This window comes from Neopelma chrysocephalum, unplaced genomic scaffold (assembly GCF_003984885.1).
Source record: "Neopelma chrysocephalum unplaced genomic scaffold, ASM398488v2 Primary Assembly neopelma1_71, whole genome shotgun sequence".
In the NCBI taxonomy this organism is placed as follows: Eukaryota; Metazoa; Chordata; class Aves; order Passeriformes; family Pipridae; genus Neopelma; species Neopelma chrysocephalum.
Genome location: NW_020897731.1, coordinates 15799590 through 15824302, shown reverse-complemented (window position 1 = coordinate 15824302; position 24713 = coordinate 15799590). Strand labels below are relative to the sequence as shown.

At 37.3% G+C, this 24713-nt stretch overlaps 2 protein-coding genes across 4 annotated transcripts in view; one reads left to right on the top strand and one right to left on the bottom strand.

The window, feature by feature from the left end:
* BEND4 (BEN domain containing 4) overlaps positions 1–12534 on the top strand; it is a 32882-nt gene extending 20348 nt beyond the window's left edge. The window contains exons 3-6 of one of the 3 annotated variants that reach the window (XM_027686599.1): positions 1051–1142; positions 5076–5316; positions 8048–8132; positions 8504–8619. In XM_027686599.1, the coding sequence (XP_027542400.1) occupies positions 1051–1142; positions 5076–5316; positions 8048–8106 (392 nt within the window). In that variant the 3' untranslated portion in view covers positions 8107–8132; positions 8504–8619. Of the gene's footprint in view, positions 1–1050; positions 1143–5075; positions 5317–8047; positions 8133–8503 lie in introns of all 3 variants that reach the window. The other 2 variants (XM_027686598.1, XM_027686600.1) reach the window with 2 other exon arrangements.
* A 3697-nt stretch (positions 12535–16231) lies between these two features.
* Positions 16232–24713, bottom strand: part of SLC30A9 (solute carrier family 30 member 9) — a 38139-nt gene continuing 29657 nt past the window's right edge. Inside the window, exon 18 of the mRNA XM_027686603.1 lies at positions 16232–23869. Within this exon, the coding sequence (XP_027542404.1) occupies positions 23825–23869 (45 nt within the window). The 3' untranslated portion in view covers positions 16232–23824. The remainder of the gene's footprint in view (positions 23870–24713) is intronic.

Below are 24713 nucleotides of genomic sequence, written 5' to 3'. Positions count from 1 at the left end.
TGCTGAGGAAACAGTGCAAAATACCTGTAAATCCTACTTTGAGACATTCTCAGCTATTTCAATGCTGGCTTTCAGATTGCCAGCTCGAGAGAAAGCCCAAAACACCACTTTTTTCCAGGCATAAAGGCTGAATGCCAAGAAATAATAATAATAAAAAAGATTTCTTCTGGGTTTTTAGCTGAAAACTATGATTAAGTCTGAATATTTTACAAAAACAATCCATACGAAGTGTGAGAGTGATAAGGGACCTTAGACGCTAATGCAACATTACGACTGACTTGCATAGGTTTTTGTGTAACTCTCCTATGGTGTTTCAGGCTCAGGAGAAAAGAGCTGTATCTCAGAAATACTCCAGAGTTAATCACAGTTGTGGCAGCATCTGCTTAAGAGAGACCCGTAATTGAATCATCCCTAATTAACCTTTCACCTCAACAGAAGAGAATAGGGTGTTGGTACCACTCCTAAAATGGATGAGAGTGATGGGAATGGAAAGCATGAAAGATGAGGGAAAGAGAAATAAAGCAATTTGTTTAACACCTAGTTTTATATCAAATTTGGGAGGAGGGAGGGAGGGAATAGATATTAAGGTATATGAATCATTGAATCTCTTCAGTATAGTTAATCAGACTGTAGTTTCAAAAACATTTGAGCATATTTACATGTTAATCAGTGCCATATTTAGGTCCAAGAAATGTTTTCTCCTTTGTATGGTTTGGGCTTTTTACAGTATTTACAGATTTTTTTCTTATTATCGTTACTGCTGACCTAATTTGTATTTGTAATAATTATAATTTCAAACCAGGAAAAAACCCTTTGAAAACTAGTGGGCAGAAAATAAAAGCAATGTCAGAGATCTCAAATAGGAAATACATCTGTTGTACATTTATTAAATGAAATGCCTACACAAATCAAAATGAGAAGTATTTCCTGTTTGAAATGAATCTCACAGATGTACAAAATGGATCCTGAAGAACACTGCTTGATTTAGTATTGTTGTTCTATTTCATGGTATATAGCTAATATACAATAACTGCAATTTGTTTCATGCAGTGCCCTGCCAGACTGTTTTAGATTATTTGAAGACCGTACTTCAACATCACAACCAGCTTATGGTACCACAGCCAACAGACCATCCAACTGAGGTAGTATACAGTGAAGACAAGCTACATCTTTTTATGTTTGAAAATTCATTGAAAACATGTCAGCAAATAAATAAGCACTGAAATAATATATTTAGTTGTAAAAAATATGTAAAATCTATTGTTAAACTGTCATTCTTAGCTTCAGTAATGCCCCAAATGGAGGAGACTAATCATTAGTGTAACCTAGAATGACTTTACTAAGCAATATGCAATTCCCTCCATCAGCACTAGGTGCACTTGCCTTGCTTCAGGTAATTTTTTTCTCACTTTTCCTCAGAAACATCACTTTTTTGATAAAAATTTAGGCTAGGGCTATCTTGGTGAAAACTGTAGCTGGGTGACTGGCAGTGACTGCACACGGCAACTGCTGGTACAGAGGGGCTGCAGCCCATGTGTGGGGATTACCAACATGTCGTGCACAGACACAGACACGTGTGTAGCCCTGACATGGTTAACGCTAAAATACATGTTTTCTTCATTTTGCAGACAGACCCAAATATAGACTTCTGCAAGTCTATGGAGAGCTTTGCTTTTCAGAAAGCATCCCAAACAAAATGTTGAGTGCGAACAATTTTGTACTTGATACCGAGTTTGGGGATTTTTGTAATTATGACCTTTTTAAAAGTGGTGCAGTAAAAAGCAGGACATTTAAGTCCTCCCCTTCTCTAGAAGGTAGATGTATAGGTCTCTCTAGCAGCTCTAGTGTAACTCATGTTAATTTTGCTCCAGTGTCTTTCTATCCAGGCTTGTAAAAATGCCTGAAATTAAGTGGTTTTGTTGAGACTTTTCTCGTTTAGGCTGTCTGTATTTGAGACCCTTGCTATGCATGTTTTTGTATATGTGTCACTGTACATTCACGGAAACAAAATCAGAAGAGGAAAGACTTAGGTGTAGTCTGATCTCCCTTTGCACATAAATGATACGTAGTGCAAGCCTCACATAGTACAACTTACCATAGTTTCGCTGAAGATATTTAGCAGCAGTTCGGGGTGTGCATCACTTTTTTCCTCCATTCAGTTTTATCCTGTGCAAATTGATATATACATATTTATATTTATATACAGTTAGTTATCACTCAAATATATTCCAAAGATTCATTTATCATTTTTTAATGGTCTTTTTCTTAACCAAAATTTTCAAGTACTGTAAAAACTGAGGCTGTTCTGTAACATCCCACAAGGAATACCTTGTTGCAATGTGACATAATTTTTCCTTCAATTAAACACATAGATATAAATCTTTTATTCATGAGCTTAATCATATACAAATACAAGCATGAAGGCATTTGTATTTTGGTTCTTCCTTCGGGGTCTGCTTATTTTATTTCTGGGAGGTTTTCTGTTTGTTTTAGATTAATGAGTGCTGGACACACTAAACCACATCATATATTTAGTGAGAATGTTTTGCCCAGAAGTACTGTTCTTTCAGAGGAAACAATTAAAGTGTGTCTGTAGCAGGATCCCAGTAATTGTTTAACGGAGTAGCATAACACTGTCGTACCTTTGGAGAAGAATGAGGAAAAATATCCTAAATTTCAGTGGGAATAAGGGAGAAGCATTATAAAATTGAGGCTGAGGAAGTTACGCAAAATTTATTGCCTTCTCCTCGATTAATAGTAATGTGAGCTCTCATGAAATCTAGACATTGGGCCTTTCTGCACCGTGTTTCCATCAGTGCTGTATATACATAAACACAGAGGTAGCTTCTAGGATAGCTTGCTGCTCAGCAAAGCCACATATGAGCATCCGTCCTTAATGCACGAGGAAGCCTGGAGCCTCACCCTGTGCAGTGGGTTTGCATTGCATAAGCCCTGCCTGCCAGGGCTTAAAAGAAAGACAGTACCTACAGAGTTAGCTGCAGCTTGTACTTTGCACTGGTATCAGTAAGAATGGTCCTTGCTTTACTAGAAGCTTTTTGTAATAGGAAAAAATAGGTTTCAGAAATCTAAGGTAGGAAAATAATTGACTTTATAGAAAAGGGATGAGGAGCTAGATGCTGAAAAAAATAAGTACCAACGTGAGTATCACATGGTCCTGTGTACTGCTGTAGTGGAACAAACCAAGGAAGTACTTGTGTCAGCTCCCTCTGGGATACTGTGTTCATAGTTGCTTTAGCATAAGAGTATAACAAACACCTCCAAAGAGCTTTCCATGCTGCCCCTCTGTGATTCCTCCTTCTCCAGCCCCTTCACCATTTTGGCAGAGGACAAGGAGCTGGACTGGATGGATGGTAATGTTCCTTCATGTCAGAGCTCTTCCGATTTAGGCTTCCCAGGGGCTTATGTACCTGCTAAAAATTAAAGCAGCTTCTTGTATCATGAATGAAGGGGGAGGACTTGATCCTAACCCATTTGCAGTGTTATGAGGAGACAATGAAGTGCAAAGAGAAAGTCCCAAATTATAACAGAGCTAGACTACAGGCGAAGGGTCTTTCTCTTAGGGACTACAAGCTTGAATTTACAAGCTTCAGAGGTAGTAAAGTGTTGAGTTGTTCTGGGGGTAGTGGCCCCTCAGACAGACAAAGCCCATCTCTTCCTTTATATTTTGACTTCCTTTGCAGAGTTTTGGATTTGCCCATAGCTGTCTTTGCCAGCAGCTTGCAGCAAGGCAAACAAGTAGCAGACAGTCACACAGGCTCAGCTCCCAGTGATGCTAACCCCACTGGGAGGCGGTGCTACTCTAGATCATACAGATTGTCTAATGGCCCCCTCAGCACAGTCCTCACTAAATTCAATTTTCCATATATCAAGCTTACAAAAAAATTAAAAGCAAATACCTGAGAAGAAACTTCAAAGATGCACTCAAGCTGTCTCCCAAGATGTTATAATAAATATATGAAAGAAGGCAAGGGTAGTCCTTAAAACAGCTTTGAGATATTAAAGGCCTGGAAATGAGGAGAACTTTGCAGCGGTTGCCCACAATTGCAGCATGTGGCTGATTGCCTCAATGAGCACCAGACCCTTGTTTCTGTGGCTCACTGCGAGTTCCTGTCTAAGCTGAGGGCTATGCGAAGAGTTTACTAAATAGGCTTCTAGATTTATGCATTTTGATAAAGAAGTGCAGCTGTAAAAGTGAATGAGTCTCTAGGAGGGTGTAGTTTGGGGTTTTTGTGTACTTAAATTATTTTAAGCATATTACCAGTACCATCTTACATTAATTGGGTAATCCTGGACTATAACATTTTATGGGCAACAAGAATTAAATACAATTTAGGTACAATTGACTTAAGAGGGCTTATAAATGTGTGTGGATTATAGGAATCCCCATAATTAGTCCCACAGCATTCATTTAATGTTGGAATGTTGAAGCACACAAACTATGAAGGTTTAAAGCAAAATTTCTTTCCAGCTGACACAGTGGCATTTCTATAAAGCTATAATTGGAGTTAATACAGCATTCATTAATAATAATAAAGCTTTTAGTTTCCATAGTTCCTTTATTTATTTTCTTTACATTTTTCACAGTAACATAACTGCTGTCAAGTTTCAGGTGTATTCTACAGAAGTAATAAATTTATTATAAAAATAGACCAAAAGAGTCACCCCTGAAGTAAACTGTCAGCTGCAATGAAGTGATCCATTTGATCACGCTCTTCAAAGACCTTTCTAATGCATTCTAACATATTAAGAAGAAACGTTATAGTTAAATAATATACCCAGTCACTGATTCTTAACTCTTTTGAACCCGCTTGTTAAAGTGGAAATTATCAATAACCACCTCTCAAAATGTATTCCTTGTGCCTCACTCAAGCTGACTTCTAGAAAATGGAAATGTAATTTTAAAAGTAATCATTTCTCAGTAAGAGCAATGTTCACTTTGGGTTGCGTTTCACTGTCAGTATTGTGGCTAATTAAAAAACATATCTTCTATTGCAACTGACATTTTTACCTATTTGCCTTGTAAAATAAGCAATGGAAATATTTCACTTTTCCAGGGGAGTAAGCAGTTGCTGAACAACTACCCTGTCTACATCACTAGTAAACAGTGGGATGAGGCTGTAAATTCTTCCAAGAAAGATGGACGACGGCTCCTGCGCTATCTCATCAGATTTGTTTTCACAACCGATGAGCTTAAGTACTCATGCGGCCTTGGAAAAAGGAAAAGGTCAGTGCAGTCAGGAGAGACAGGTCCTGAAAGACGTCCTCTGGATCCAGTAAAAGTAACATGTCTCAGAGGTACTGCATCTTTTCGCTCAGTGTCCACCATATGTGATCTCATTTCACCACATTGGCTCTGGCTCAGTAGAAGCATTTGGCTGACAGTTGCAGAACTAGAAGGGGTTTTACAGGCAGGTGACAAGCATCCAGAAACCCTCCACTTTCTTTTTATACATACATACATGTATGTATGTATGTATTATATATGTGTTTTGGGTGGTTTTGGATGGGAAAAACAAGGCTGCTTATTTAAGAGAGGAGGAATGCAAGGCCACATGACACTAATACACTTTAAACAAAGAAACAAATCCAGACAATCCTCATTACACTCTTTTATAATAAACTATCAGGGTATTTTTTAACCCTGATACACAAAACTAACCAAAGGAATAATTATAACCTAATGTGTAGAAGAACACAAGGCATCATTGGTGTTAGAAGATAACCAAGTTTCAGAATAGGTTTGGACATCTTATAGGGTCAAGAACATCTACAGGTGAATTACCTACAAAGTGTATACAACTGTGTTGTTAAGAATTTAACTTCTTTTTTGGGATATTGATGCAACATTGGCTGAAAAAGTTAGGGAATAACTTTCCCCCATGTTTAGCCTGAAAAGGAAGGGGAGTTTTGCAAGCATTTCGCAATGTCAGAGAATGAGGATATTGGACAATATAGAGAAAGGGTACAGATTGAGAAGGATGTTCTGTACTTTCATTTCCTAAAATTGTTTGAAAGGCCTGTTACAAAGATTTATAATAGAACATACAAACCTGGACTTTTTAAATCCCAAACAAAAACATCTTTTAATATCAACATCTGCATTTTATCAATGCATATACTTATTATTTCTTTAACTCATAGTTAACTTTTTAGTATTTTATGAGCATATACATGAAATTTTGGTTGAACTAACTCAAGAATATTTAGTAATCAATGCAATGTAAAAAGCTATATTTGATCAGTCAGTGATAAAAATATCTTTAGTTATTCAACTGGAGTCCAAAGTGGTTATATACATCAGATGGAGCCTCTTCCCATCCAGGGTAGAAGAATCCAACAGGGCTAAGTGGATAAGATTTGTGATTGGGGTACATTGATGTAACCAGGTAATGAACTCATTTTGCATACAGGCAAATTAGGCAAAGAGGCTCTTTTTATACTACAAAGGAATCTTTTAACCAGACCTGAATACTCTATCAGAGCTTAACTGAAGGGCAATTGCATTGCACATTGTGCCGTAGAGGTCTAGAGAAAGATCCAGAATTCCAGAAGTTTTCCTGAGAACTGAAGGCTAGATACAAGTGCTTTAATATTTATTAAGTTACTTTAAATTTCGCTTAATAATTTACACACAAGCAGAGTGTTGATACCCTTTTCTTCCTCTTTCTTCCCCTGCCTCCCAAGACTACCAGTAAATCCACCTGTACATGGACTTTTGCTTATGGCCACTCTCCTTTCTGGGGTCCTGGACATACAGAATGTGGGGAGTGCTCCTAGGGAGAAAGAGGAAGGGTAATTTCTTTAATTTTCAGAAGCTTGAAGAGGAAGCCAAAACTTTTCAGTATCTAAGGACCAGCTAATAAAGCAGAGTAGACAACTCTCCGTTTGAGCTTTTGTGCACGGGTGCAAACAAGACAACTTTATCCAGTGCTAAGAGCTGGCCACTGGCTCCTGCCCATTTACAAGGCAAGGTAACAAGTGTCTGAGTAATTCTCAGCCAATGGCCAATTATACCTTTCCACCATAGCAGAGAGTGTAAATTGGTTGTCTCTCTGCACTCAGAGTAGTTTAAATATCTATAAACATTTTTAATATATTCCTACAACTGACTAGTGTCTGGAACCAGCTTTAAAACAGACTGGCATGCTTAAATTATATCATTACTCCTTTATGTGGTAACCATTTCTCTGAGAAAAAGACAAGTCTGTGGAGGCACACATGAGCAGAACTAGGAAGGAATTACTGTTGCCTGTGCGGATTTCCAGGGAAATGAATTTAAAACAGAGATTGCTATCACTTTTGCAGACACACTGCTGGAGGAGCTATGCAAAAATCACATCCTAATTGTCCAACAGATGAGATACCTTGCAGGCACAGGAACTCATGTAAAAGCACAGCAGTCCCCGTCTCGAGATGTGGTGACAGTAATGAAGTTACCTTACACCACTTATTGTGCTGTTGGCTTGTCAACAGTAGAAAACAGAATTTAAAAATATTCTGGGACACACAATACTGCATGAAGGAATAACTAATATTACGGAATACATAAGAAGTTCCGTTTCCATATGAGCTATAGTGTATCCAGTATCTCTAATAAGGTGCCCTCACATTTAAAATTGGTTTTGGATGTTTCAAAGTCCAAATACACCTATTTGAGCTATGTCTAGCAGTTACAACTCCAGAATTGGTAAGGCATCTTGTGCAAGGTCTAGCATATTACATGTCAAAGGATCTGAAAAATAAATTATAAAAAATGTAATCATTACATACAAATAGCTGCATGTGGAAGCACCAGCTACTTTAATAGCCAAATTACATGCAGTGCAATTCATTTTCTCCTGCATTGAAAACTATTGGAAGGCTAACCAACTCAGCCCTCTAATCTCATTTAGCTATTTCTAAGGCGAGTTTAGTCTGAAAAAATAGGTGTGAAATACAGGGAGAGGAAAAAAGCAGAACTTAAAAGGAAAAATATCCCGAACAGAAAGGAGCATCAAACAGAAATAATGGCAGTGACATTTTCCAGCAGGTTGTGGGCTCCTGCAGCCTGCAGGTGCTGAAGCAGCCAGCAGAGGGAGGTCATAAAGATCCACGACAGCAATCACCTTGAGGTATAAACACCAACAGGTTTCAAATTAATACATCCCGTTCATGTTAGCTTTCACGTGTATTGCACATGCTGAATCACAGCCTTCACTTCGAATTAGTTCTTTTTATTTCTGCAAGAAGGTATTTTATCTCCAGGTCCCATGCATCACCTATTTAGCTCAGGTATAAAAACATACACTGCATGTGGAGAAACACACTTGTACAGCAATAAAATAGGTCCCAGTGGCATTATCATGGCATCCCCCATAAGGCTTTACTTCTGCTTAAGTAGAGCAGCAATATCCCCTTTTATTTCCTGTGAGCTATTGATGCCTGGGTGATAAAGAATGCTGCAAAGACAAGCTGTTTTTTATCCTTGCATGTTTTCCTGCAGAGTTTATTAGGATGCATTGTACTTCCAACCCGGACTGGTGGATGCCATCTGAAGAGCAAATAAACAAGGTGTTCAGTGATGCAGTAGGACATGCTCGTCAGGGGCGTGCGGTGGGGACTTTCCTTCACAATGGGAACTCATATTATGAAGGGACTGACCATCCAGGATCACAGGATGAAGTCTTCAATAGAGGTATGCAAGATGGATCTGGTGATTGATGGCAGTGAGAACCACCTCATACAACAGTAGCAACCACTTAATTTAGGAGATACTATTTGTTAAACATACTTAACCCTGCTGTCATTTAGGAGTCCAAAGCATGTTTGAACACATACTGCGTGTACATTTCAGCTTCTCCATCCTACCATATTCCAGTTAACAGAAAGAAATCCATTTCAAGTCCTTCTTAATAAGACTTCTCAGTGCCTATTATCCAAATACTTCATAGCACACTCAAAGGAAAAGTGCAGTTCATTTCATCTAGTTGTAGAGAAAAGGTCATTAAAAACTAAAAATGTCAAAAGAAACAGCAGCTACTATCTCGTCTGCCCGTTGATAACAACCCCAGACCTGGACCCAGAACAGCTGGGTGCTATTTGCTTTCCCTGAGTAGGAGATGTAAGAACAAGTCTGCACACTTACAACGAAAAAAAAGTGGTCTCCCATTTCCTAACAGAAAAGAACACAATTATAAATGCTACCTTAAAATACTGCACCAGATGAAAAATTCAGGGACTTCCTTAGGCAACTCTTCCAGGAAATTAAGCTTCCGGGTAAAACAGCAGCAATCATCAACAGTAGAATCCTTCAAAGACCCAGAACAATAACAGGCACTTCCAACAGCTAAAAAATTGCATTGTATATCAGATAGACAATATATTTATCTAGATTTCTAGAGGAGCAGACTTGATCATGACAGTTTTCATTAAAACAAGATTGCTAAAAACAAATTGCCATTTCAGAAGACAGATTTTCCATTGTCTACTGCTATTCTGCAGCCATATTGTATGGCTTTAGAGGCTTCAAATTGCCTTTTCTTGGTTTTGCTTTCATTTGTGTTTTATATCCATTCCTTGAAAAAGATGAGACAATGTGCTGGTTTTGCTCAGAGTTGGATTCAGGGAGGGGTTGGGCAAGAAGAGCCTAGTTTAGACTTCTGTATTTGATAAACATGCAGTCCATACTATCTAAGAGCTATAAGAAAAGAGCTGTTAGAGCAGAATTCACAACGGTACACAACATGGAAGCAGATACCAGCTTTAAAAACAAAAACCAGTCTACTAAAAACCTTTAATTTTAAAGGTTTAGGAGTCCACTGTCCCTCCAAATTGATGCACTCCAGAAATAGGCAATGCCAAAGAAATTGTACCCTTTCCTTTCCTCATTGGGGTGTTCGCATCTCCTTACCCTTCTCTGGTTGCTCAGGCCCATGCAGGCATCCTTTACAGCCTGAACCAGCTCTTCTCGAGACAACATTTCCCCACTGGCAGGTACAGGGAACTGGTTTTTGTAAAGAAAGCTCACTTCACTTTTGACCATCCTTAGTGCTACCTCATCAGTGTCGACTCTCCTGAATGCATATCTCACACTCCCCAGCTTTCCTCACTGCCTTGTGCAAGCCACGAGAATAGCTACTAATTGCTCCTTTTACTCATCTCCTCTCCTTCCCAATCTTCTCCCTGTGCACCAGGCAAGGCAGGAGGCACCCAGCCCCTTCCTCAGAGATCAGGAAGGGCTCTCTGGAGCGCAGCGCTCCTCTAGCCCCAGGCAGGCCGCAGGGCTTCGGCTGTCTCTCAAAGCTCAGCTCGCCCACACAATAGCTTCTTCCTGCCATCTGCCTCCTCTTTGCCTGCGGTTGTAACCAGTCTCTCATGGCCCATGGGGCATCTCAGGACACGGGCTCCACCATGCACTGCCATAGACAGGACCTCACTCAGCCAGGATATGCTTTAGGCCCTTAAATGTCCAATACCTCTCAGTTCATTTTAATTTCGGTGATTTTTTAGAAAGGGGTTGAAAGGCACTCACTGGACCCAAATTAACTAATTTATTTTCTAAAAGTCAATTACCAGTTTATTCACAAAGGACCTCACTAGAGCAAGGGGTTTGGAACTGCATCCCCTCATTACAGGCAGGAGGGGGACATTACAGGCAGGACTTTCTTGGAGCGATCAACAGCACATGGTGGACTCTAGAGAAGAAATTCAGTGTACAGAAATGTCACAGTACAGATATCCTATAGTAGCTTTTTGGTGTTGAACTTACACTTTTCTAAAAAGAATTATAATAGAAGATGTTACATTGCTCAGATGGTGTAAGTCTTGCTGGTCTATGTTTAATGTGGTGACACATGCCAGAACTATTTGGTAAAACATGTCAGAACGTGTGAGTCAACATTATACTGTAAATTTGTCCACAGCGATATGTATCATGCTGTATTTTTGTAAACATTGTGATGGTTTCCTTTCAGATATTTAATTGTATGATGTTAAAGATACAAACATTTCATTTTTAACAGTCTCAGAACAGATTAACTGGACTGGACAGACCTCTCATGTCTAAGGATTTGCTGAAATAACCAGTAAGCTTAGCTTTATTTTTAGTGTAAAAAGTGTAGCCAGCATCCTGGAACCACTCACAATCCTCTACTCTCATATTGTGCAAAATAACCAAAAGTATAGTATCATCCTGAAAGCCATTTTGGCAGTAGAAATGGCTTTGCTGGTTTGGACCTTTCTTTACAAACAAAATTTTGCCCTCAATTGCTTATGTGCACTGGCCAGTGACATGAATCATAGTCACAGACAGGCATTAACAGACACCAGCTCATATTTTTGTTCATGTTTGGTTTTAAATTAACAGAGTATAAAAAACTTTTCTCAGTTGTCTGTCTTTAATTACCATCATGACCACTTGACCCACCCATTTCATTTTAAAAACCCCAAAATTTCCACAACAGCTTATTCCAGTTATTTTTTTCATGAGGTATTATAAATTCATACACATTGAAGTGTCTAAATATCCGCAAGATGTTAGGTATAATACTATGGGACCTGAAATTATAGATAGCACATAAGCCTTTGCAGGGTGAGATATCCATATTTAAGCAGTGTGCTTTGTAAGCCAGCACATCCCTTCCCAGCTCTGGATGTAGACAGCAGGCTTGCAACAGAAGGAAACTGCTATCTATCATGTCACTCCAGAAAGTCCCAGGAGGATAGAGATTCTTGTCTTATCCTTCCATACGCTTTAATCTTACTGTCATTTATGTATCTGCCTTCTCTCAAACTTTGTGTAGCAGCACTGCACGCCCATCTGTGCCAACATGCCTTCGCTATATTTTCTATGACAAATATTTGTGGAGAAACTGTGATTAAAAAAAACATTAATCCTGATATTTTTATTGTTATGGTGTAGTTAATTCTATGAATACTTTCTAATGATGATTGTACTGTGTAAAGTAAGTACAGGTTAGGGATAGACCTTTATCAGATATTGTACAAAAAAAAAAGTGCATAGTGTAATATAGACTAGTAAGGTTTTTGTGACAATTTCTATAGGATGTGTGAATTGTTTTCTATGTGGCAACACACATTTCTTTTAAAGAATATAAAATCTTAGAGAATTTTTTAAACAGTCAATATTTTTTAATTATAAAGACATTTGTTACCTACAGTTTACTATTTCAGGTGTTAGTTCTAATTTGAATATTGGTTTTATTACTACATACCTCCAGTTCCATTTGTTCTGTTGCATAAAAATGCACAATAAAAGTTAGTCTCTGGTTAACCTGTCTCTCTTTCTCTATAGGTATTGTTGTGTCAATGTGACAGCCATCACAACTGGCTCTGACTATAAATATATATTAAAAGTTTTAGACTTATGTTTATATAAAAGGCTAGAGCATTTTCTTTTGCATTAAATGCTTGTTTGGTATGACACACTGGCAAGCACAGTGAAAGATTATGAAGAATTCAAGTATGAATATAAAATAAATCATTTTCATCTCAAAATACAACTACATATATTTATGTGTTGGTTAGATAGAAAGACTGTTCAAAGGAGGTACCCACCTGCAATCTTAAGACCTGGATTTTCAAGCAGTGAAGTTTAAATCCCATTTTAATTCAAAATTCAGTGATGGCTGAATGTAATGTCTCCTGTTCTCTTAAACGCTTTAGAGAATCCTGAGTCCAGATAATCTGTAGACGAATTACAGTGACAAACATTCACCATGGCAAACCCCTTCTGCAGGGCTGTGAAGCAAGATGGGCCTGACTGCAGGCTGGTGTCAGACATTTGAACTGGTTGCCAAATATTGCCATAATAAAGCAGTGCTTTTAAGTGCCTGTAATGCTGCAAAATTAACTGGGATTGAGCAGGTATTTTATACAGCCTGCTGCTGTATTTTTTTTTGTTTGTGAAATTAGTGAAAACAGTTATTAGTGAAACTCTCACCAAAATAATTTGAAGTGATTCTGAGAAGTTTAGGCAAAAAACCCCTGAATTAACCCGTCTGGGGAAAAAATTACAATTAACTTCTCTTTGAAAAGCTCTGACTTCCCAGACTCTTGGGCAATGGCTGGAAACATCAGAGGGTGGTTCCAGAGGTAGAACTGAACAGGAATGGGCTGTGGGGAAACCAACAGGGTGAAGGGGCAGTACAGGTAGCATAGAAAGCTGGCAGGGAAGGAGAGCATATAGGTAAGGAACCAGAGGCAGCAGCTGGGTTTGTGAAGTTTTAAAAGATTAGGTCTAACAGCAGAGCCTGTAAGAAGGTGATAACCATGAGAGTCAGTATGTGGGGCTGGGCAGGCAGAGAGAAGGGGTAAGGAAGAGGTACCTAGGATGGCGGAGAAGCAGGGATGGGAAATAACTGAAGGGGAACAGGCAGTACAGATGGGGGCTGCAATGCAGTAATGTCACATTTTATCACTCTTCCACTAAATACCTATTAAACATACTGGTAAGGCAATGGTTAAACTGTGCTCATGCTCTGCCACAGTGCTGGTCCCCTCAGAAGCACAGCCTACCTGCTGGCAGTTATGTCTTTGCTGAAGCACTAAGATGTTCCCAAAGAGAACCTTTAAGGTTCAAGGCAGTCATTGAATCTCACGCATATGAAGGAATTTAGTTTTTACCTAATTTATTTAGAACAGGCTCACATGCAAGCTGAGATTATAAAAGTCTTTGTAATCTTATTTTAATAAGACTACTCACATTGCAAAGTCTTGCCCTGAGGAGTTCAGATAGGCAGGAATGGATGCTTTCTCTGCCTCCTTCCCTCTACTGAGGCACTGACTGAAGCCAGTGGACTGAGTGTCAGGATATGAAGTGCTTCCATCACAGTGAGGAGACTGAACCATCAGTCCCAAGGGAACACAGCAAGAGGTAGCATGTTTCAACCTCTAGACAGTTCTACCTCTTCTTTCAAAGGGGTTTTGTGAAGATCAGTGCTACTGAAGAACCAGAGCTATAGCGCTAAGCACAACAGAAAAGCCCTCAAAGACAGCAACAAGCGTGCAGAGTAGTTTGAGTGCATACAGTACATAAAACAAGGCAAGATCAAATGAGGATAAAACAAATACCAAATAACTGATGAAGGAACAGCATCCTCACGCAGGAGGCTGGGGTGCTGGCCAATAGCAGCAGTGTAGAGCAGACATAGGTAGCCCCGAACACAAGGAGACTGAGGTACATTTGCACAGCAGCATTTATTTTGCTCTCTCCTAACATCTGAGTTCTTGAGACACTGCCTTCACAATGTTCTCTTATCACAGCTTTGTGATCAACTACCTCATGCAGCATGGACAATACATGATGAGTACTGACTTGCAAACTTTAGCTTCTGTTTGTAAACATGCACATAGATGGTATCCCAAAGAGAACAGGGAAGAAAGAACTCATCTTTCCTTACACCGGACTCTTACTTATGCTCATCTGCACCATGGGTAACTACAAATGGTCTCCAAGTGCTTCAGCAGGAAGAAAGCTCCAGGTGACAATCATATGAGTCTCAAGTTATTGATAGTGCAAACCAATATCAATAATGTGATGACCACTCCTTTAGTGGGGCCTATTTAAAGCAGAAGCTCTGCCTTGGTTATTTCGTAGCAGCAGAGTCCCTTGGATTACTGAGCAGATCTCAGCATATGACCTTGCTCCGTGAAAACAAAAACCCTCCTACACAGACTCTTCAACATCTGAAGAAAAAAGCAGCTTCTACTGCAAATTTAATGGTGTTAAAGGGGGGAAAAAAGCCACACCAGCAGATTAATTACCTGAGTCAAGGGGAAAAAATTCTGACATGAACTTACACAACAGTGTTGGGAAAAAGCTAAAAAACCCTTTTGTCCTTAAAAATGCTTTAAGCTTTCCCAATCATCTGACAGATATAATTGCCTCAACTTAGGCTGTCTTTGTGGGAAAATGGAAAGAAACAGGTTTGCTAATGACTCAAAGTAGTTTCCCATTAGAAAAGTTAATATTAAATTTAGTTCCCATTTAGGAACAGGGTCAATAGTACAGCTGAAAAAGTCTAATTAAACCTTTCAAAAATGCCTAGTAGTGTGAGCGAAAAACTGAAGTCTTCTTGCAAAAGGATATGAACCTGAAAGAGCCAACAACTGAACTACTTACTGAACTGATGGAAGCAAGATTTTTTTTCCATTTTCTAAATTATAATCCAAAATAAGAAGCAGAGGAGCAAGCAGTTCCAATACAGTCTCTTGACAAAAGGAATGTGAAGGAAATACCCAGGGTACCTTTCCAACCCACAGCATCAGGAAGACTATTCCAGGGCAAGACTAATTTCCAAGAAAAAAGTTAACCTTGGCACATTTGTAAACCCACCAAATGCTAGATAGAGCATCGCTGTGCTTCTCCCTCAATGATCCAGAAGCATCCAACTGCCTACCTAGCAGATGGAGCTCCTGGAACACAGATTTTGGAATTAGTCTTCTCCACCAAAACCCCTTGTTTTGAACTACCTGGAGACTGAAGTTCTACAGCAGAGGTCAGAACCAAGGAAATCATTGCAAGGCATAAAGGGGAAGGAGCAGAATGGGTTAAAGCCACAGCCTTACTGAAATGTCTCTCATCAAAGCTTCCAAATTGTCCAAATTCATTAGTATCTTCTTCCACAGTATTTGATTTTCATTTTTGCTGAGATCTCGGTTCTCTTTCATGAGAAGTATGATCAGTGAGGTACAAATCTACAGCCAAAGATACCTACGTACAATTATAACATGCAAAGACACAGGTTCATATATGAATGTATTTGTATGTGCATCAAATGCAAGATGGGTTTTCTTTATGACTGCCTTGGAAAAAAAAACAACCAACATTTTGACCCTAAACTTAATGGTTTGCATTATCCAGAGTGGTCTAATTTATTTCAGCAGTAAACTGATGTTCAATCAGTATTTTGGGTGAAAAAAATAATATTTCTCTAAAACATTGAATATCTGTTTAAACTAGACACTGAATAACATTTAAGCCACCTCGTTTGTAGTAAGGAGAGCCTAGAAAAGATCCTATTATGTCTCAATTCAGTAACAGAACTGAAGGAGTCTAAATTAAAAAAAAAAAAAAATCACAATGGAGCTTGGGTAAATCAATATGGGCTATTTACTAGAAGCCAAGCTGTCATGACTTCTATGAAGGCAGAAATTATGTCCCTTTTCCTAAGGTTTTCAAAAAAAGTTTAATTGAAACAGTAAAGGAAGGTTTACTTTTCATGATATTTTAATAAAGTCCCTCATAAAATACTAGGAAAGACAGACAAAATTCATTCTCGAACAGCACTGTTAAGATCACCTCCAACCAACCAACTGCAAGTCCCATTTCAACCCATTACCCACAACTTAACATGATTATTTAAGAATGGCCGTTCAACAAATACCACAAATGGTAAATAAAGCATTTGGAGGATTCCAAGATACATCATGTGAAAAGACAGAGCTCTCTCCCTCTTTCATAGTGGCTGATACCACTTGCCTGGTTATTCAGACAGCCCAAAAGACAGTCCAATATTTGGACTTGACATCGAATAGACAAGAGACAAGGCCCTGACGTCTGTCCTGTCTCTGCTCAGGCAAATCTTGGTTCATTAGGAAAACAAACAAACAAACAAACCAAAACGACAAACATTCCTTGAAAAAGGGAGTCTCTTAACTATGAAATGAGACACCTTTAGCAATCAGGACATTATGCTGCATAGCCAAAATCTTTCCTGCAATATGTTGCTTGACCACCTTACTTCTGGTATCTGATACCATACAGACAAAAACTCCCAAGTTTTTCAAGCTTCTCCACTTTATCACCCAGGCTTCTGGCATTTTTTAACCTTCTTTCCAACCACATACAGATTTTTTAGCCCAATTACAAGTAGTTCTTTCCATAACTGGATAAATCACCAGTTTTATCAGTATTAGTGATAAAAAGCAGCACTTTAATGAATCAGAGAATATGTTAAATCCCGTCTAAGCTGACTGATTTCAAGCTTTTTCTTAAGAGGCTTGGACAGCTTTGCTGGGATTGTGAAACTACAGTTACTATATGAATCTAATACATAAAACCAACCTCTTCAAGGAATTTTCCCCATGCCCTTGACTATACAGAGACATGCAACCCATCTGTATTGCTAACTTTCTTCATTTCATCCTTATGTCTGGATCAGGACAGGTAGTCCAAACAGGAGATAGTGCCAGTGGGGCCTCTGGGCCAGGCAGAAAGAGCTTTCTCTGTACTGGGGAAGAAACTGCACTCTTTTGAGGATGGGGGTGAATAGGATAAAAGGCAGAGTTGCCATAAAGTACAGAGTATTAATAAACAGAGCTTGGCTAACTGGGCACATTGCTCCTTCACCGACTGGATGCTATTTAACAGTGTGTGCACTGGCAGCATCACAAAGGCAGACTGAATAACTAGTACAAATAGATGGATATAACCTTTGTTTTGCATCCATAAAAGTTGTATGCATTTTGAATTCAGAAATTTAACAAATCATCAGCTGCCTAAAGCCATTGTTAGTGCTTGCCTTTATAATATATATAAAATGGCTTAAATTAACAGAATGCAATCTTTACTGGCTATGTAACATTTTACTGAGTAATTACAAGTTCCAGACATGATACAGAAGGTACCGAATTCAAGTATAATTACAAAACAAAGAACATATGCAGGTAAGTATTTCAATATCTTCACCTCACAAATCAGAATGACTCCCCTATACTAATATGGAGTAACCAAGACACAGAATGAAAAAGCCAATACACCAAAAAGCAAGAAGGGCGACTGGGGCATGGGGGGGACATGAGGGAGGGTGGTGAATTTGATTAAACGGCTGCATGGAAAAATAGATTTCAACTTTGACATTGCCTTTTGAAAGTTCTACCACCAGTGACAATCCTCACTATTGAGTTTCAAATTTAATACAATTTTGGCAATAGCCAAAATGCTTTCCAAATGCTTCTCACTTAGTCCTTCAGCATATTTAATTTGAAGAGAAACTTACAAAATCCCCTTTATATTACATCATATATACATCATTGCAGTGTTTTTCTTCTGACTTCAGATTTGAAGCAGCTGATCACAACCTCAAAAGTTTTAAATACAGTCTAAATTTAGATTACAAAAATCAAACTTATGCTAGAGTGTGGACCTGTATTCCACTATTTTTACAGACACTTCCTTCCCATAACAGCACTTTGAATGCTGGCTATACAAAAATTTGACTGGGCTTACTGTTAGTATAATACTTTTAAAAAGCAACCAAGACACTCTATTTTAATCGGTGGCTTTAACTTACACAGAAAAAAAATGTCCACAAGTACTTCATGTAATATGGAATATTTTCCACCTATCTATAATAACCTGCTATAGTATTTGTCTGTGGTATTTAAAAAACATACATCATTTTCACATATTTTAAATGTTTTAGCTACTTTTCATAATGTTATTTAATTAGAAATCTTGCTTATCCACAGATATTTAAGCAACTTGAAAAATATGGACTAACATATTCACCAATGATTACAGTTCACTACAAGAATTCTGTAGACATTAGAACAGAGCACCTTTTTTTCCATAACATGTTCAGTACGGTTCAATCATTTTCTGTCTAAAAGAATTCATTCATTTTCTCTTTAATTCGCTCCAGCTCCCATTTCCACAATTAACATTACTCATCCTCCACTCACCAAACACATACCTCACCAACAAAGCTCCAGACTGAGCTTACACCATCACCCTTAGTAGTAAAACTAAGTTTTCAGAGGACAAATAGATTTGTACCTGCAAGGCTGAACACCGTATTAGGACACAGTTAAACAGAAGCACCGATTTTCAGTACAGGAAAAAAAAGATGAGTTTTTGCTGGGGGTGGGAAGAAGCAATTACCCAACTATCGGAATATTGCTAAAAGAAAGAGAATGCCACACTACCTAGTTTTATGCATTCTAACAAAATATTAATTTCTTACTGTTCCTTTCTTCTCCAATCATAATTTCTCATTTCTGGACAAGATTTTTAGATTGTGTTCATCCTTTCCTTTTCCCAAGTGCTCAACATCTTAGGTCTTTTTCCTTCCTTATATTCTTTTCTTTTTACCACACACTTTTAGTTTGTTTTCTTTTGCTTCAGCAAAGTCTGACTGACTGCAGTTTCTATAGTCCATATAATCACTTAGAGCTCCTGGCACATTTTATTTTCCTCAAAGGACATGCATTTCAAAAATCTGACTATTGTGCTTTAAAGCTTGGATTCTTATTTATTTTTTCTTTTTTAATGTAATAAAGATTAGCCTACTTTTGATCTTACTTATTTGTATCTCACTAACAAGAAAGGAAAAATTACTTAAGCTGCACAACCCCTTTATAAAAAAAAAATCTTTTTGGTACATCTCAACTTCTCATTTACGTTACGCAGGTAAACTGAAAGGAAGATGTTAGTGGTACCCTCTATTTCACTAGCAATAAGAATAGAGGCAGCACAATACTTACGCTAGAAGAAAAATTAACACCGTCATTTTATATTCACTTCTGTAAGCCTTAAGGAATGTGCAGAAGTGAAGGTTTTGTACAGGAGTCAATACTCATCAATTGTTCTACCAAGACAAAATGCCTTAAGAACATATGACCATAAGAGGAAACACTTTGCTTTCAAATCTTAAACAATATGCTTCTGTGGTTTCTTCTACAAGGAAAATATCTAAATCAACTTTAGAAAATGGATTTTTCAAAAATTACCACATTTTCAATAAAGGCCTAAAAACTCTTGCATGATGCCTGTATTTGATGCACTCATCATTATTAGAGGTACTTCTATAATGTATATTTTTTCTTTGTTACAGAAAAATCAGCTGAAATTATAAAAGAGAGAACACAGAACTGCAATTAGTGTACAATCTAGACAAAACATACCTAAAAACCTTCCCTGTACTCTCCCTTATCAAAGAGGGGGCAGTAAAAATCTCTCAATAAAAACTGAGTCTGCAGACATAACTAAAAAACCTGCACCTACCATGAATCAGAAAACTCAGTTTTGGCTAACATGGTTTGTAGCTTTTAAAACAGCAATCATTTTTGTCAACTATGAATGAACAAGAAGTACCGTACAAAATCCAGACACCAAGAGTAGAATTTAGCCCTGCTGTTAAAAACATAAGATGTTCATAATGGCTTGCTCCTCTAAAAGTAAGAGTCATTTTAAAAAAGCAATAAAAGCTGTATGGGAATTCAGGGAAGGAAAAAAACAGAGCCTAAAAACCTTGAGTCCAAAACTGAGTCACAGAAGGTGAAGGATGCAAACTTGTCCTTATAAAATACGTTCTCCTGTTTCCTAAATCCCCACTACTTCTAGACCAGAACACAAAACAGCAAACAGTCCCTGAAATACAGTACTCCACTGGAGTATTTATTGCTACCATATCCTTAATAAATGCTTTAGAAAGTGGAGGGGGAGAGGGAAACCACATCAAATACTGAATTCCAGTGTATAAAGGAGAAATTTAGACTTGAAATTCATTCCTGGGAGAAAGACAATCACTTCAAAATTTTATCTCTTACAGAAAAAAAATTCTACAGAAAAACATATTATTAGCATCCAGCCAACCTGGACTTAAAATACATTAAGATCATTCAGTATATTGGAACACAAAGACAATTTTTTCAAACATCGCAAGTTTTACAGAATTATCAGACACTGCACAGCATGTAAGCAATCTTCCACAAAGCAGAGAGGGCAGTATTATTTTGAACACAATTTGAAAAAACAGAACCTGCAAGGCCAGTCTACAAAAATAAATTATTTTAAAACACCACACTTTAATTGAAAAAATCCTAGAATGTAACTTTATTGTTAGGTAAATCCCTACTCCTTTTCTTTAAAATCAACCCAAAAGAATCATCATGCAATTGCATTTGTGATAAAGAAAAAATTCACTCCTCCACACTTTGTAAGTTTTCTTTAATTCTGAGGATTCTATAATGTAAATGTATTTGCTAATAATTTTCCCAAAAAAACATTAAAACAAAAGTAAACTAAGTCCTGGACCCACATCACCTCAAGTTTTTTACTATAAACACAGTTAAAGAAAAAAAGCAGTAAAAATATCAAATGTGTTAAAAACAATCTGCAAATTGTAACATAAAAATTAAAATGTAACAGCTTGGAATTACTTTTCCTTTCCAACCTGACAGGCTCCATGAATCAGTATTTTCCATCCTGCATGACATGTAAACTTACAGGGTATTGCCGAAACCAGTCTGTATGCCTTTTTGTGCTACATCATCATCCAGGGCACTTTAAAAATGGAACTCGGTCCTCACACTGCTTGACTGTAATATACCTAAAAACATTCATGTTCTGGCTTCTTAAATTTAACATACTGTGTTGCTATAATTAATAATGTAACTGGGAAACAAGGAAGTGAATTCTATCTTGGAATACAAACAAAAGGTGTGTGGATGAGTATTCTTCTGATTCAAATATGGAAATTAGGATCAGAATTCAGATGAATTACATCTCCGATGAATTAAAAAAACACTTCTATAGGCTCTTGGACCAGATGTCCTGTAAGAATATAAACTCATGCCTTCTCTTGAAAACAATATGAGAACACTTTGCTATTGAGATAACATTTACTAACCTCACAGGGAAACTTCTGTCCTGCAAAGTGCTTACTGGCACTACTCATTCATCAGTAACTCCAGCACACAAACCATTTCAATCACACTGGCTGTCTTCGCTAACCTCCACAGGAAGAATATTTTCCCAGTTTTACTTTTCTTCAGGTTTTTAAGATTTCTGGAATGACTGGCTTACTAACATGTTTATTCAAATTCAAAATCTATATAAATATTCTAGGGAAAAGAAAACAGGGTATGCGTTACCAGATTCCAGTGCTCTTCATGAATAAGACTAATACCAGCAGAGTGCATACTGAGATGAGATGAATTTTACATGGCAGGGTGAGGAGAAAGGTAAATTATTTATAAGGTGCTAAAATATGCCTTAATTATTTGATACAGGAGACTTCCAAATTACCTTTAAACTGCATTTCAAATCATCAGGCTTAAATATACTAAGTAGTTCTACAATAGGAGAAAACCAGATAAAGCAAGCTTTTTTTTAATTAGCCATAGAAAGGTATTATGCTATAAAGAAGCCACCGGTGAATAGGGATTACGGACAAAGGTACTGAAGAGTAACTTAACTCTGGAATGTTTTTCTACTTAAAATGACCAGCATGCAAAATGCTTTGCAGTTGCCAAAAAGGCATGCTATTTTAAATTCTCATAATTCACTGGTAAGTGACACTTAGTATGAAAAAAAAATTCTAAAAAGCTTTCAGTCAAATCTGGACATATTGGTCTCCACAATTATTTGCTGCAATGCTTATAATTTAATATTAAATTGATTTTTGAAGACTTGTGTTTCATATCAACATTTCTTCTTTCAGCAAGTCAGTCACTATTCAGCAACTGAGTTACTAGGATGGTCTTATTACTACCTTTCACCCATGAGCAAATTTTATGTTAAAGTGCATAAACAAATTTCCTCAGTGTTATTTATATACAGTTATTCCACTTATATTTCAACTTTGTGCTCAATACTCATGACCTTATTAATAAAGACTGGGTCTCAAAGAATCTGGTACAACTTGGGTAACTACTGCAGAAAGCCTTGAGGCCAATTATATACAGTGCTAAAATCTATATTTCAAAGTTATAAACTAAGACCTTATCTCAGGATTGTTGAGGACCACTGATAGAATTACTTTACTTTCCGAAATAAGTATGGTCAACTTTTAAAAAACAAAATGGTTTTGAATTCAGATAACAAATAATATCTAGAGGTAAATAAATTAAGAATACAATGTATTAATTTGTTTAATTATAAATAGTTCATTTTTTACTATTGTATATTCCAACTACATCTCTCGCACCTTCTAGAAAAGACCACATCTGGCAATAGAGCCTATTAAAATATAAAAAGCCAAAAATGCCAGGTAACTTTTAATAAGCACTACCATAAATATCCCCCAGATTACATCTGAAGATAATTACAAATAAGAAAACAAGTGTCAGAGCAGGGAAAAAAAGAACAAAACTAAAAAGAGGAAGTGCACCAAAATTCGTACACAGTAATTTTTCACAGTAGCTTAATATACTCTGGCTAAACCCATACAGTTGGCTCCACTGAGGTGAATAATCTTATTTTTCTGAAGTGCAGTTGGTAATCTTGGTAATCATAATGGTGGTAAAAAGCAAGTTTCCAGGTCACGGTACTTGAGAGAAGGCCAGTGCCCGTTTGGAAGAATTTATCTCATAGAAAAGAAAAACTATGAAACAATCGCACAATTGAAATAGTTTAAGGTTGGCAGGTTCCACTGGAACAAACTCTTCCTAGCTAATCTTAATATCTCCCAAGAACCTTTAATGATATCTTGAAAGAAACTAAAGAAGTGCAAACTGACTGCAAAGGGACACAAATGGAAAACTAAGTGTGTTATATAGTTTTAGGCAGCTGTATTTGCCTAACTAAACCTCAAGTTCTGAATCACAGTAAATATATTCAGACAGACTCTCCTGTGGAATTTAACTCAAGTAGCTTTTGAAAACTGATTTTGCCATGGAAATTTTTGTCTGCAAGTCTAGCACTCTTCCAGAAACAGAAGCAGTGCTTACAGTCCAGGAAGCCTACAGCAGAAGTAAGCGAGGTATGGTGCTGAGGTCACTGCAATTTCAGAAGCTTTTCAGCCCTTTACGTGACTTCTTTCCAAAGGAGTAGCAACCTGAAGATTTCTTCTGTTCCACTCTATAGTATCTCCAAATCCACATGACGAACATCAGGATTTCGTTGCTGAAATAAAATTTAAAACAAACATATTGAAAATATTCACATCTTTGCACATAGTTACTAATAATGTATTTCTGGTATGATGCTGCCAACTGGATAACAAATCCCCTTTTCGGGTAACGTAGGAACTATTTTAAAATGAGGAAGAGCTTCAACAAACATTGCCTATACTATAAGCCATTTTTTGAAGTCATCTTTTTATTTGACAAATACTTCTCAACATCACAGCTAAGTTAGTTCTTATGCTTTAAAAAGCATGAAGCAGTTCTTGATTTTAAAAAGGCAGTTAGGTTTTATATAAAACTGTCCAAACAAACATGTATATATATACACACATATATACACATATCTCACTTTCTTAACAGGTACTTTCCTGAATAATGGGTAAGATTGCTAAGATAATTTGTTCTATACTAAAGCTATTTATAAACATTCAAAATACTGTTTCTATTAAGAAATATGCACTTTCTGATATTACAGAAATATGTTATCATTACATTGATTGTATAATCCATGAGAAAGTCTCTGACTTCAGAAGTCACTCAGTATGTGAACCAGACTAGCATATTGAGTAAAGCATATTCAACACCAACACAATCACTGAAATCCCTACCTATACCAAAAAAACATTATTCACATTTATAAAATAATTAGTCGTGATCTACTCCTCAAACACCATGAAGAACTGATTCTGCTGGTGCAATTAAATTCAAAAATAATATTTTGATTTTTAAACTGCACAACTGCGGGGACAGAAACTAAAACTAGAATATTTATCAAACGTAATAAGCAATGGCAGACATGCTCTCGAGTAGTGTCTCATGGCCAGAAAAGACAGTCATGGCAG